The sequence below is a fragment of the Crocuta crocuta genome, unplaced genomic scaffold (genome assembly GCF_008692635.1).
Source record: "Crocuta crocuta isolate KB4526 unplaced genomic scaffold, BGI_CrCroc_1.0 scaffold619, whole genome shotgun sequence".
In the NCBI taxonomy this organism is placed as follows: Eukaryota; Metazoa; Chordata; class Mammalia; order Carnivora; family Hyaenidae; genus Crocuta; species Crocuta crocuta.
Genome location: NW_027533395.1, coordinates 1,770,570 through 1,784,062, shown reverse-complemented (window position 1 = coordinate 1,784,062; position 13,493 = coordinate 1,770,570). Strand labels below are relative to the sequence as shown.

Here is a 13,493-nt window from a genome sequence, read left to right as displayed (position 1 = left end):
CCCCCCCCCCACCCCCCCCCCCCCCATACCCCAAAGGCCCTGGGGCCTGGAGCGGAGTCGCTGCCTCTGAAGTTTTTGTATCATAATCTCCATCATGTTCTTCTTGGTCACATGCAGGACGCCCAGGTTGTTAAATCTGAGTGGGGGAGGGGGAGTGAGAGGCTTTGCAGGCAGTTCTTTCCTCTTGAAGCACCCTCCCCACTGACAGGGCTCAGCTCAGCCCTACTTCCTCCAGAAAGCTTTCCTGGTTTTTACTTGGGGCCTTGGGTTCTGGGGCCAACCTAAGTCTCTCCCCTTGGTTAGATGCTAAACTCGTAGAAGTGGGCTGGGGCCTAGGACGGAGGGACACCTACTGGGCAGTCATGTCCTTGGGCCCCACAGACACGGCGCAGACCCCCAGCTCCGAGCATTGCTTGCCCACCAGGCTGTGGGCATGAGCACGAGGTGGGTCACTGTGCGTTACCAGGTCCACCTCGATCTTGGCTGGTCCCTCGTAGTTACAGATCTGGGAGAGGTGAGGGCTGTCAGTAATGTCCCCGACACACTATCCACTAGCCCACCCTCCAGCACCATCCTGACTCACCTTGACTGTGGGATAAGTCTTCCGGCCCTTCTCACTGGAGGCACCTGGCAATCCTCCATGGGAGGGGCCTTCACAGCCATAGCGAAATCGGAAGCCACGCTGAAGGTCCCAGGGCAGATTGACATTGTGACCAGGAGAGACCCCCACCCCCTAGCCAGCCACACTCCCAGCCAGCAGTGACCATAATAATTGGCAGTGTCTCTCTCGAACCACAACACAACCATCATGATTAGCAGCAGCAGCCCAGCCTGAAGCAGCCTCTGGTCAGTACCCCTCTCCATGGCCACCCAACTACAATTACCCCGTTTGTCCCCAAGGCTGAAGGCATCCCACACCATCCCTTCCATTCACTCACCTGCTTAGGCTGTTCCACTATCACCAGGTAGGGGCCATCAGCTGGGGACAGAGACGCCTTGCTGAGCCAGGATTTCTGAGCCCATTCCCAAGGCAGAGGGCACATGGTCCTCCCTCCCCCTCTCTCTGGGACATGGGGAAATTAGGAACTTACTAACCTGTCTCTGGGGCGGGCTCCTTGGGCTCCACAATAGACGGGTCGAATTTGAAATCATCATATTCAATCATGCCATCCAGACCCTGGTTTGGAGACCAGCTGGGTGGCAACTGATTCTGCGCCACCCCAGAGCCCCCCACTTCCCAGCCCTGAGTAACCACTCCCTTTCCTCCCGAGGCCCGTAAAAAAGCTCCTAGTGGAAGCCGTTTGCAGACAGACTGACAGGCAGGCAGAGATAACAGAGGGCATTACAGGTGTAGAGAAGCAGAGGGGACTCCGACACACAGGCAGACAAGCAGACAGACATGGGGGGTAGCCGGCTGGCTTCGGGGCCAGGAGGCGTGACTCACTGGGTCGTAGCAACTTTCCATGTCTCTGGGCTAGGCCCGGCTCTGTCTGGTGGCTCCGGCCCGCCGGGTTCTGTTTCCTAGAGTNAGAGAGATCAGGAGCTGGGCTGGGTTGGGCTGGGGAAGCAGCAGGAAAGTTAGAACAGCTTTAGGAAAGTCCCGAAAATACCAGAGGGAGGCGGGGCCGGAGGGGGCGGGCCTGGAAATGACGCCACTGGTCACGCCCCCGAGGCGGGAGGGGCACAAGGTTGTTGCTGGCCCGCAGAGCTCCGGTAGCCTCTCTTCGGGCAGAGGGGCAACCAGACCGAGGGAAGCGTTCTCGGGGGTTGGTCCCCCCTCCTCTCGTCAGGGCGGGGGCCTGGGACTGGAGGGTCTTTCAAGTCTGGAGGACGCTGTTAGGCAGGGGCCAGGCCCGCCTCCCACCCCCTTCGCCCCCTCCGTCCTGGAGCAACCTTGGGATTTTCTACCCCGAGAGAGGCCACGGCTGATTCACCCGGGGGCTTTTGGGGGGACATTCCTGCTGTAGGAAGGCCTCCTTTCTGAAGCCTGTAGGCGGGGGCTCTTCCCGGTGGGGGGCCCCAGGGTTCTACCCCAAGAACGGACTCTGGGACCTCGGGGCGGGGGAACGAAAGCTGTCTCCCTCTTGGGGAGGGGTCTTCTGTTCTCCCCGAAACGTCTCAACAGCCATTGGATTCACACACCACACCTGCTCTGGCTGCCCACGCCCCCTGCCCCCGACCCATAGCCGTGTGTGATACTAATGTGTGTTGTCCCATGTGCTTGGCGTGAATGTTGTGTGTGCGTAGTGTCAATATGCATGTGCAAGTGAGCATGGCTGTGTACAGGTGAGCGTCCTTAAACTTCTCAGTGTGGAGGCGTCCGAGTTTGTCTTAATATAAAAGCATAGGTGAACTTGAGTTTGTGCGTGAAGAGTATGGGTCAAGGCACCTGCGCACGGGTGAGCATGTACATATGTGCCAGTCTGAGTGCATGGACAGTGCTGGACACTCGCCGGCGTACACGTAGGTGCACATATGGCTCCGCGTGTTTTTTTATACAAGAATGTCGATGGGAATCCGTGTGTCTTGTTCGTGTACGTGCTCTGTGTGTATGTGTGTGTGCGCGTGCATAAGCCGCTCTCCACCCCTGGGACTCGGTCAGTTAAGGGCCCTCCTTCCGCCCTTCCCCGTGTCCTAGCCACTCAGGGGTCTGAACCCGGCCACTCACCGCGCCAGCGGCTCCGATTCCGGCTTCTCTCGCGGCCCGACCCACCTCGGACGGGTCGCGTCACCTCTCCACAGCCCCCGAGGCTCCAGCCGGGAAAGCCCCGTTTCCACCCCTGGGAGGGGGGAATTCCCGTGACGTTTCCGTGCGTCACGCCCCGTGCCCTTTTTCATTGGCTGAAAGTTTAACTCCGGACTCGTGCAGCCAATCGTGAGCGACTCAGGCGCGCCCCTTAGAGGGGAGCTGTTAGCTTCGGCCCGGGAGCCTGCAGCGAGGTTTACCGCCAGCCAAAGCGAGAGCTCTGGCTGGGGGAACCTGCCCGAGGCTGGATTCGTTGACCAAGAATCGTCCCCTGGCTAAGGGCCCCGGCTCCGGTCTCTTCACCCACCCTGCCTGCCCCAGACGGCTGGCAGTTCCCGCTGCTACGCCGCTTATGCTGCACCTACTGCTTGGCCACCTCTGAAGCCGGGGAACCCCAGAGGGATGCTGGCGGGCCCCAGCCCTCCGGTTCCCCGCCCGGAGCGGGGCCCCACTGCCGGGAAGAGGGGAAAAGGAAGTTGATCTTGCAGTCGGTCCCGGGGCGCCATCTGGCGGCCTTTGTGGAGCCTCAAGGAGACTCCATAATCCTCTCTTGCTCAGTCTCTTAGTCTGACCCCTGAAGAGACCATCTGAACCTAAATCTTATTCTATAAATAGCAGGGTCACAGAGGGCCAGATTTTCAGACCTGAGCTCCAGAGCTCTGGGCTGAATAAGGGAAAAGAGGTGTTTATATGGGAGACTCAGGTCTTGCTCATCCATCAGGGAGATCTGGAATATTAGAATTGAAAAGGCATCCAGGGGCGCCTGGGTGGCTTCAGTCGGTTAAGCGAAGGGACTCTTGATTTTCGCTGGTCGTGAGATCCAGCCCCACCGTTGAGCTCCGCGCTGGGCCCGGAGGCTGCCTAAGATTCTCTCCCTCTGCCCCTCCGCCCCCCAAAAAGAAAAAAGCTTTTTTTGAAAAGGCATCCAAAGTCTTAATAGTTCAAACTTCTCCAGTGTAGGAAATTGCCTTTTATATAGCTCCCAGTTGCGCTTGAACACGTTCAGTGGCAGCAAGATCAGTACAGGATTACGTACAGTATGTACTCTGAGGTTGAAGATCTGTGATTGTCAGTTTCCCTTTAGAGGGTCCATGAACAATCTCCATTCCTGGAGTAGTCCTCCCTTACGCTTATGGCCTTAGGCTCAAGGTATAACAATGATTTTTTTTTTAATGTTTCTTTTTGAGAGAGTGCGAGTAGGGGAGGAACAGAGAGAGAGGAGGACGGAGGATTCCAAACTGGCTCTGCGCTGACAGCAGCAAGCTGATGCTCTGCTACAACTCACCAACCTGAGATCATGACCTGAGCCAAAGTTGGATGCTCAACCGACTGAGCCACTCTGAACACAGGCTTTTGTTTCAGAGTTACCCTGCAACTTGTCTCTGACCTTAGTAATGAAATTACAGGCCTGCATGGGTCTGCATAAAAGGCAGACTGTTATGGCCCTTGATGTGGGCTATTTGCTGTTATTTCCCCCTCCTCTTCATCTTCCCTGCAAAGGGAATGTGCCAGGTACAGTGTTAAGGTACTATTAATATAAGTTCTTATTCTTCCTCCCAACTGCCTTGGAGGGAAATATTATCTTTAGTGATGAAGAAATTAAGGCTCAGAGAGGCGAAGTAACAACCAAACAAAAGCTAGAAATGAAAATACCCAGTCTGTTAATTCTGGGATAAAGCTCTTCCTTAAACTGATACAAAACAAAGTAGGCCTTTCCATTGTGGGCCTCTCAAGTCAATATCATAGGATACCACCAGAACTTTTGCTGGCATCCAGGGATATTATCTGCTATATTCCCCTTAGAAACCCTTAATTAAAATGGAATGAGGTTGGTTTGATAAACTCCAACTTAGTGAGCTTGTGCTGGTTGCCAGTGATCACAACTGTCCTTTCAAAGTGCTCATAAACTACCAGCTGAAACTGGCATGAATTCATCCAGTCTCCATGACTGACTCTAAAAGAGATCATACAAATTGAACTATTTTATTTTTATTTTTCTTAAGTAATCTCTCCAAACAATATGGGGCTTGAACTCACAACACCGAGATCAAGAGTCACATGCTCTACTGACTGAGCCAGCCGGGCACCCCAAGGTGGAGCTACTTTAGTTATAAGATTCTGACCTGTAATTTATCTGAAGATTTTTATTATTTTTTAAAATTTGTTTAATGTTTATTCACTTTTGAGAGAGAGAGAGAGAGAGAGAGAGAGAGAGAGAGGAGGGGGGGGGGGAGNNAGAGAGAGAGAGAGAGAGAGAGAGAGAGAGAGGAGGAGGAGGAGGAGGAGGAGGAGGAGGGGCAGAGAGAGAGAGGGAGACACAGAATTCGGAGCAGGCTCCAGGCTCTGAGCTGTCAGCACAGAGCCCGATGTGGGGCTTGAACCCACAAACCGTGAGATCATGACCTGAAGCCAGACACTTAACTGAGCCACACAGGTGCCCCTGAAGATTTTTGAAGAAGAAAAACTTTATTATAGAAAAATTCAAACATATAAAGAGTGGAGAGAGTAGTAAGATGAACTCCCATGTATCCATCAGTCAGCTCCAATTCCCACTATTGTGCCTGGAGATTTTGCCTGATTCAAAGTAGTTTGTCAGTTACTATAGCCTCATCTATCTGGGATGAAGAAACCTTTTCAATGCTTATTCCACTAATTTCCAGCCTAATGATTATCTCTGGTTTTGTACCTAGCCCTAGCACTATACCTGGCCCAAAGCAGAGGCACCATGAATTCACTCCATTCATTCACTAAGAGTGAGGGCCTACTCTAGAAAACAAGGTCTTTGTTTGTAGATAAAAATCAAATGGATTATATCAGTTGGTGATAAGTGCTAGTAGAAAAATAAAGTAGGCAAGGAGACAGTAACAAGGGTTTTCTTTGTAGCAATGAGGGAAGACTTGTATGATGAGGCAACATTTGAACAGTGACTTGAGAAAAGTGAGGAAGGAAGTGATGTGGACATTTAAAAAAAAATTTTAATGTTCTATTTATTTCTGAGACAGAGAGAGAGAGAGACAGTGTGAGCAGGGGAGGGAGAGAGAGAGGGAGATGCAGAATCTGAAGCAGGCTCCAGGCTCTCAGCTAGCTGTCAGCACAGAGCCCAACGTGAGGCTCGAACCCAAGAACTGTGAGATCATGACCTGAGCCGAATTTGGACACTTAACCGACTGAGCCACTCAGGCACCCCAGTGGACATTTGGGGGAAAGGATTCCAGGTGGAGGAACCAGTTTCAACACAGATGTGTTTGGTATATTTGAGAAACAGCAAGAAGCTTAGGTAGGTGGGATAAAATAAGAACTTTGGACTCTATTCTGATGGGATGTAAAGCTTTGGAGGGTTTTGAGCAGTGGAGTGAAAATGATATGACATGTTTTAAGAAGATACACTTGTCTGCTGTTGGAGAGTAGAGAGTACAGGACTGGAATGAAGGAGGGAGACCAGTGTTCCAACAGATGGTGGCTTAGGCTTGGTTGACAGTGGGTGATGGTGAGAAGTAGCCACATTCTAGATAGACTTGAATGACAGAAGCAATAAGATTTGCTAGAGGAATCAGATGTAGGATGGGAGCAGTTTGGCTGAGAACCTGGAAGAAGGAAGCTCTCCTTTAATGACATGGGGCACACTGGGGAGAAGCAGGTTTGTAGGGGGGGTGGGATCAAAACTTTTTCCTTTGAGAGCTGAGGCATGCAAGCAGAGACGATGGGGGGAGGGGGTGGACAAAAAGTCAGTGTGATGGATGATCTTGACAGTGGACAGTATCACCTAACAAGTAAGTGAGGAGAAGGAATTCAAGGCCCAAGGGCCGAGCCCTGGGGCATTTTAATGATTACGGACTGAGAAGCTAGCACAGGAAACTTGAAAGGTATGGCCAGTGAGACAGAGGAGAACCAAGAAAAACTAGTGTCTCAGAAGCTGAGTGAAGAGTATCAAAAGGAGGGCAATTTGAACTAAAAATTACTTTTCTTCAACTGAAGCCCAGGGGCTGAGTGGTTTTTACTTACTCATGGCCACCTGTCTCTCAAGCAGTGAACCCAGAACAAAGTAAATACCCGAGGGGTGCCTGGGTGGCTCCGTTGGTTAAAAGTCCGACTTTGGTTCAGGTCATGATCTCACCGTTGGTGTCTTCAAACCCCAACACTGGGCTCTGTGCTGTCAGTGTGGAGCCTGCTTGGGATTCTCCCTCTCTCTCTCTCTCTCAAATAAATATTTAAAGGCAGTGATTGTGGAGCTCAAATGGGAGAACAGAGACAGCATAGCTCATAGCTGAAGCAGAGGACCCTAGTGCCTACCTGACTGAAGATGCAGGCCTGTCTGCACTCATACAGACAAGTGTAGATCAGGGGTGCAGCCATACTCCTAATTTTCCTAGGGAAGGGGTCAGGCAAGGCTTCTGGTTAGTGTGGAAGCCAGGCACAGTCTGGACTACCTGGGGAGAATGAAGGACGAGGGAAAAGCTAGTGTAGGAACTTCACGACGTTGCATGTACTTTTCCACATCAAGCTCTTTCCGTTTCCAGCCCTTTTCTACATGTGAGGAAGGTATTCCTGAGGTTTAGACTCCCAGCAACATCCAGGTGGTGGTACTGAGCAAAGGGAGGCCCGAGGTCCTGAATGATCATATAGTCAGCTGGGCCCAAATGAAGAGGGTGAGTGCCCATAACTCTCCAAGGGGGAGGCCAGCGGGTAGTGCAATAGGTAGTACCACTCCTTCGCCTTGCCCCAGAGGGGGAAGTCACCACTGTGAAGGAGGAAGCCAAGACGACATAGATGCTTCACCTGGAAAAGCTGAGTACACATCCCACCCCCAGTGCCTCAGCCCTGTAGGAGCCACACTGCCCCCCCAACACACTCCTACTTGTCTTACCATAAAACAAAGGGGAAGAAGGAGAGGCGCTCTCCAATCATGTTTCAGTAACTGAGATGGATGTACAAAATTGTCCCTCCTCAGTCCAGGGCCAAAATGAATGCCCTGTGCCCAGAAACACACGATCACAGCTGTGGACAGGAGGGCATCCCTCCTAAGCCCCGCGGGCTCCCCTGTGTTCACCTGGACCATGAGGCACATCTGCAGGAAGACTCCTGAAGAACTACAGCTCAGCTCTGGTTCACTTTCTCTTTGCCCCAGTCTAGGCTGTCTCAGGTGTCAACCTTGGAGCATTTAGGGAAGAGGACAAGTGCCAACACCCTTGGCATAACCCTGGTAACAAGGGCGCACTGCTGTGGTGGTGATGACAGTGCAGGTGGTGGTGGGGCCAGCAGCACTGGTGACAGAATCCTGACTGGTGCCTGGCTGGCTGATGGCCCGGGGCCATGTGGGCCCGACTGTTGGTAGGCCCAGCCTCACTTCTGTTCAGCAAGGCCCAAGTCCTGGGTATCCCAATAACATGGAGCCCATAAGTTCAAGAAGGAAAACAGAGGGAAAAGCAATGACATTGGTACTAAGACATTTATTACATCATAAAAAGTCCATTGTTGTCCTGTTTTTCCATATGTACATGCTCCTGTGGGTAGCAGTCCCTCTGCCCAGCCCCACCTGCCAACCCTCCACCGTGCCAATCAACTCTCCAAACCGACCAACTAATTAATAAAAGAGGAAGAAGTGGAGGAGGAGGCCCAGGGCTGATGGGAATGGAGATGGGAGAGGGACACAAAGTGCAGAATGGTTGGCCTGGCTCTCAATGTGTGACCACAGGGCAGGAGGGGCACGAGGCCAGGCACTGCAGGGCTGATATAGAGATGCCTCCCCAGGGCTGCCTGGCTGCAGGCAATACCTGAGTGCGCTCTCAGGTTAGAACCCCAGGAACGGAGAGCAAAGGAAGAAGGTCCCTCAGCCTGATTGTGGGTCCCAGGAGGGGCTATAAAAGTTCTCTTTTTCAGGTCCCCATCCAAGCAGCAGCGACAGCAGCTCAGGCTGGGCCTGAGAAGTTTGTGGCCCTTGGGACAGCTCAAAGGGTGGCCGAGGACAGCCTGGTAGGAAGTACTGGTCTTGATCTCTGAGGGGCCTCCTTAGTTGACCTCAGAGGTGGGTATGGGGTCTGTAGAGCGGGGTGTGGCCAGGAGGGGCACTGGTGAGGTGGCCTCAATGAGAGCAGGGTTGAGGATGATGGGCAGAGTCATGGGTGGTACGCCCACCTGCAGTGGGGAGGCCAAGGGCTGCAGGATCAGTGGGGGCTGAGCCAGGGGAGGAGGCCCATCTGGAGTAGGGCTCAGTCTGCTGGGGCTAGACGCCACTGGTGATCCAGGGGAGCTGCTGTTGGCAGGTCGAGGGCCCTCCGGCTTCTCAAAGTCTACAGGGAGAGTGAGGGGCTGGTCGGACTTTCTCACATTCCCCAGGTGGCTTACCTAACCTCTGCTTCTCCCCACTGCTGTGAACAAAATGACTTCTGCCAGGCTACGTAGTTGGCAATTTCCCCTTTAACTCATTCAAAAATGCAGCTACCTTGTATCTACCCTCTATCTCCTTTGCTGTACCTCCAGTCAAGTAAATTATGGTCTGATCTCTATGAGGATCCCTGAAGGGCAACTGCTGCATATTTATCCCAAGCCTCTGATCCAGCCTTCTCCTCCCAAGCCTGAAAATCTCAAGCAGGTAGCTCATCAGAGCTTATTTGGTCTTGTCACTTCCCGCAGGAAGAGCAAGCGACCAGAATACTCTGGTTCTCTCCTTTCCCTGGCTCACAACCCATGCTCAGTGGCAATCCCAAAATACCCTGGGCTTCCTCTTAGGCCTCCTACTTCTTGCTCAACACCCAGGAGGCTAGCTCAGAAGGACTCACCAGAGACCCCCAGCTCAGAAGGCATCTCGGGGGGAGGTGGATGGCCAGGTGTCCTTGTGTCCCCAGCAGCAGGAGCCATGTGGGCTGAGGCCATAGGTTTTTGGGCGTGTGGCTCCATGGGCATGGGGTCTAGGGAGGGCAGAAAAACCAGATGGCAGCTCTTAGTGTTTTCCTTCAAGCAGAGCTCTGGCTACCCAACAGTCTTCCCACCAATATGATATACAGAGAACTAATTATTGGCTCCAGACTCTTTGATGGGGACTCTTTTTGATAAAATTGAGGTAAGCCTCCTACCCTGGATGACAGTCTGTTTGAAGAGCTCATCTCGTAGGTGGGGCAGAAAACAGTCAATGCGTTCCCAGGTGATCTCCCAGAGGGCTGAGGGGCTGCCTCCTCGGGCATCTGCGTTGTGGAAAATCTCCGCTGTGTCCATCACCAGGAGCATGTTCTTCAGAGACTCAGGGATGGCCTCTGACTGTAGGTGGCAGTGGGACCATATGAAGAGGAAAGAGGGCATGGGGGAATATGGTAAGGAGGCAGCCATCAGGGGAAAAAAGCATGTCTTGCTAGCAGGTGGGGGAGGAAGCAGGCAGTGGTAGAACATACCAGTAAGTCACTGGAGCCTGCATGCATATACTTGTCCATGAAGTCCAGGATGGTCAGCCAGAGGGCCGCAAAGGTAGACAGTGACAGCAGTGGAGACAGGTGCTGCAGGAAGACCTATGGCCCAACAGCCCCTTTTAGCAGAGGGATGGGAGCCATCTGCATCCCTCTCCAAGGCTGGGAAGCAAGCCTGCCCTATCTTGCATGGGAATCCTAGAACAGAGATTCCTCTCAATTCCAGGATCCTCCCAGGTCCCTGGGTCCTGTGAGTCTCCACAGCTGGGGGGCCTGAGCACCCACAATACATCTCTAGGTCCTAGCAGAAGCCCTGGCTTCCCTCCTTGCAGAGAGGCAAGTATGGGGAAAGTGAGTGGCCTCAGGAGGCCCTGAGCAGTACCTTAGAGAGCAGTGTGGAAGCCCTCATTCGAGTCTCCTCCATCCCGCCCACATCTGCAGGGCTGATGTTCTCCAAGAGTTTGGTCAGTAGAGGAAACAACACCTGGTAGGTAAAGAGCCAATGTTTTCCTGGCAGGGTCAGTTGGCAGCCTTGCTCCAAGGATGCCAGAGGGTGAGGTGGCTAAGCACAGAGCAGAAGGGAACATTGGATGCAGGCTGAGGACTGACATTAGGGGCTCTTCAGGCTGCCCAGCTCTATCTTAAGGATTTAAACTTTACCTTAAGACCAGAAGGAAGTCCTACCTTGTTAAAGCAAGACTCCCACTCCAGGGCATCTAGCTTCTGCAGATCATGTACCAGTAGTGCTCGCTGCAGATAGGTCAGTGCCTGCATCCGCACCTGGCGCCGGGCATCACAGCACAGACAGGCGATGCCTGAGAGTGAGAACAGGCTCAGGATCCTTCAGGCATCCTGATCCTGGTACTTCCCAAGCTCCAGCTCCACTTCTGCCCCTGCCCTGCCTGTTCCCAATGTTTACCCTGCAGTAAAGGGCACCAGCAGTGGGCCCAGAGGGTGCGTGAATCTGCTTCGATCTTCCGGCCACCTGTCTCCAGGTGGCGCTGCTCCTCTGCCCATGAGCTGTAGATAGAGGCGGCTCTCGTGTGTAGGGTGTGCATCAGGTCTAACAGCTGGGGTCACAAGAGAGGCAGGATGAGTTGAGGTAAGGTCCGTGGGTACCCCCCACCCCCAACAACACTGTCCCTGAGTCCTCAAGGGAGCCCCTAGTACCAGTGACACCAGACTCTACCCCTCTCATCTCTCCTTTTCTCTTTGACTTTCATGAGCTAGCTGCCCCCTTCCAGCCAGTGCTTCCCAAAGTTGGGTATTACTCGTAGTGGAGCAGGCGTGAGGTGTGTGGAGTAAGTATTTAGTAACAATTAATTACATGGTAAAAAAGTACTTTCTTTTCAATTCTCTTTCATACCTTCTGATGACAGATTAAGCCTCATTTTGTTAATTTCCTTTTACAAACAGAAAGCAAACCTCAGGCTCAGAGGCTTCAGTGGGCAACAGTGTGTGCTCAACTTTAATAATTTTTTGTTTTCAGGATTTTTCTGAAATCCAGGTTGTTAAGGCAATTAGTCCTCGATTTATTCAGTGATGTGAAGTCTGCTTGTAAAATAAATTTTATACGCCTTGTAAAGACAAAGAATAACTCTGGAAGGATAGACAAGAAACTGGTGGCAGTGTCTACCTCTGGAGAGGGGAACTTAGCAACTGGGGGCAGGAATGGAATGGGAATTACTTTTTTTAAATGTTCATTTATTTTTGAGAGAGAGAGAGAGAGAGAGAGAGAGAGAGCGTGCGCAAGAGAGAGAGAGAGAGCACGCGAGCAGGGGAGGGACAGAGAAAGAGGGAGACACAGAATCTGAAGAAGGCTCCAGGCTCTGAGCTGTCATCACAGAGCCCGATGCGGGGCTCAAACCCACAAACGGCGGGACCATGACCTGAGTCAAAGTTGGATGCTTAACTGACTGAGCCACCCAGGCACCCCGGGACTTACTTTAGGGACTTACTTTTATCTACTTACCCTTTTCTACCTTTGAACTTTATACCATATGCATATAATTATTCAAAACATAAACCTTAAATACTAAGCAAACAAAGACAGATGTTTGCTCCTGTATTTCCTCCACAAGGGAACACTGTGGAGGTAGTGGCCAAGGGCCTGGGTTGGAAAACAGGCCCTTCCTCTCAGCCTTGGCTCTCCCTGTCCTGTCCCTGCCCAGGCTCGCAATGTCACGGGGAGGAAGAGGAGAGGAGGTAAAGGATGCCATACTTACGTCCTGACTGACCTGTAAAGACACCGTATGGTAGCTGGCAGGAACGCCTTCATCTTCATCATCGTCACTATGTCCACCTCGAGTGGCATGTTGGCTGGAGGTTCGAGGCCGCCGAAGCACTGAGCCTTCCTTGGATTTCTTCTTGAAGCGGTTTCCTTTGCTGTCATATTTGTGACTCTTGCCACGTTTCTCCTGGGACTTGCACCCTGAGCAGAGCCAGACCCAGGTCACATTTCTACATCCATGGACACAGATGGCCTATCTTTTCCTCCCTTTACCCCGCATATTCACATGGCTACTCCCCAACTGCCCCTTCATTGAGGTAACCCACCGCCATTCAGACTGGCCTCCACAAAGATGCGGAGAGTCTTGACGCAGAGCTCAAAGTTGTCAGGTGTAATGTGGGCAGCATCACGCACAATGAAGGACAGAGATTCCACACATTTAAGCAGGGACTTAGTGTCATGTGGCCCGAGGTCCAGCCCCACTGTTAGGCTGTACTGATTGACCAGGGGTGAAGGGCCTAGCCGGCTGGGCCCAGGACCTGGCTTGGAGTTATCGATGTCATCCTTCCCCACCTGTAAAGTACACAGAGTTGCTGGCAACCCAGGCTTAAGCCTGATCTTCCCCCTAGATGCCCTCTTGGAGGACCAAGAATCTTTCCCACAGGCCAAGGAGGGAAGACTCACCCATTGCCCATATGCTCACTCACCACTAGCCAACCGCTGTTGACCACATCAGCATCTGTGGCTGATCGGTGGATCTTGCCAGGCCTACAATGGTCAGCGTAGACCTCTGAGTCAGAAGTGTATCCTCGGTCCAGACTCACATCATTCTGATGGTAGGATGGGAGTTCACTGTCTGATTGAGCCCCTAAGTCAGCAGGGAGAAGGGCAGAGTCAGGGTGGAAAGAGGGTCACTGGGATGAGGGGTGATTTCAGCTCTGAGAAACAGGTGCTGAAGCCTGGCCTCTCCTCTCTCTTGGTCCAGCTTAGTTTCAACTCTGTCATCAGAGGGCTGAAGGATGGTCTGGACAGATTCTTTTTTTTTTTTTTTTTTTTTTTTAAAGCTTATTTATTTGGGGGGAGAGAGAGAGAGAGAAAGGGGGGGGAGGGAGAGACATGAGTG

At 52.4% G+C, this 13,493-nt stretch overlaps 2 protein-coding genes across 5 annotated transcripts in view; both read right to left on the bottom strand.

The window, feature by feature from the left end:
* Positions 1-2,779, bottom strand: part of NFKB2 (nuclear factor kappa B subunit 2) — a 7,629-nt gene extending 4,850 nt beyond the window's left edge. The window contains exons 1-7 of the mRNA XM_077748422.1: positions 2,669-2,779; positions 1,445-1,521; positions 1,096-1,177; positions 939-979; positions 584-682; positions 354-505; positions 30-136 (exon numbers count right to left, since the gene is read on the bottom strand). Of these exons, the coding sequence (XP_077604548.1) occupies positions 30-136; positions 354-505; positions 584-682; positions 939-979; positions 1,096-1,177; positions 1,445-1,465 (502 nt within the window). The 5' untranslated portion in view covers positions 1,466-1,521; positions 2,669-2,779. The remainder of the gene's footprint in view (positions 1-29; positions 137-353; positions 506-583; positions 683-938; positions 980-1,095; positions 1,178-1,444; positions 1,522-2,668) is intronic.
* A 5,394-nt stretch (positions 2,780-8,173) lies between these two features.
* Positions 8,174-13,493, bottom strand: part of GBF1 (golgi brefeldin A resistant guanine nucleotide exchange factor 1) — a 121,463-nt gene continuing 116,143 nt past the window's right edge. For 2 of the 4 annotated variants that reach the window (XM_077748480.1, XM_077748483.1), the window contains 10 exons: positions 13,078-13,238; positions 12,697-12,943; positions 12,366-12,571; positions 11,060-11,210; positions 10,825-10,955; positions 10,523-10,624; positions 10,129-10,242; positions 9,817-9,997; positions 9,523-9,651; positions 8,174-9,033 (listed from right to left, as the gene is read on the bottom strand). In XM_077748480.1, coding sequence (XP_077604606.1) covers positions 8,753-9,033; positions 9,523-9,651; positions 9,817-9,997; positions 10,129-10,242; positions 10,523-10,624; positions 10,825-10,955; positions 11,060-11,210; positions 12,366-12,571; positions 12,697-12,943; positions 13,078-13,238 — 1,703 coding nt within the window. In that variant the 3' untranslated portion in view covers positions 8,174-8,752. The remainder of the gene's footprint in view (positions 9,034-9,522; positions 9,652-9,816; positions 9,998-10,128; positions 10,243-10,522; positions 10,625-10,824; positions 10,956-11,059; positions 11,211-12,365; positions 12,572-12,696; positions 12,944-13,077; positions 13,239-13,493) is intronic. The other 2 variants (XM_077748482.1, XM_077748484.1) reach the window with 1 other exon arrangement.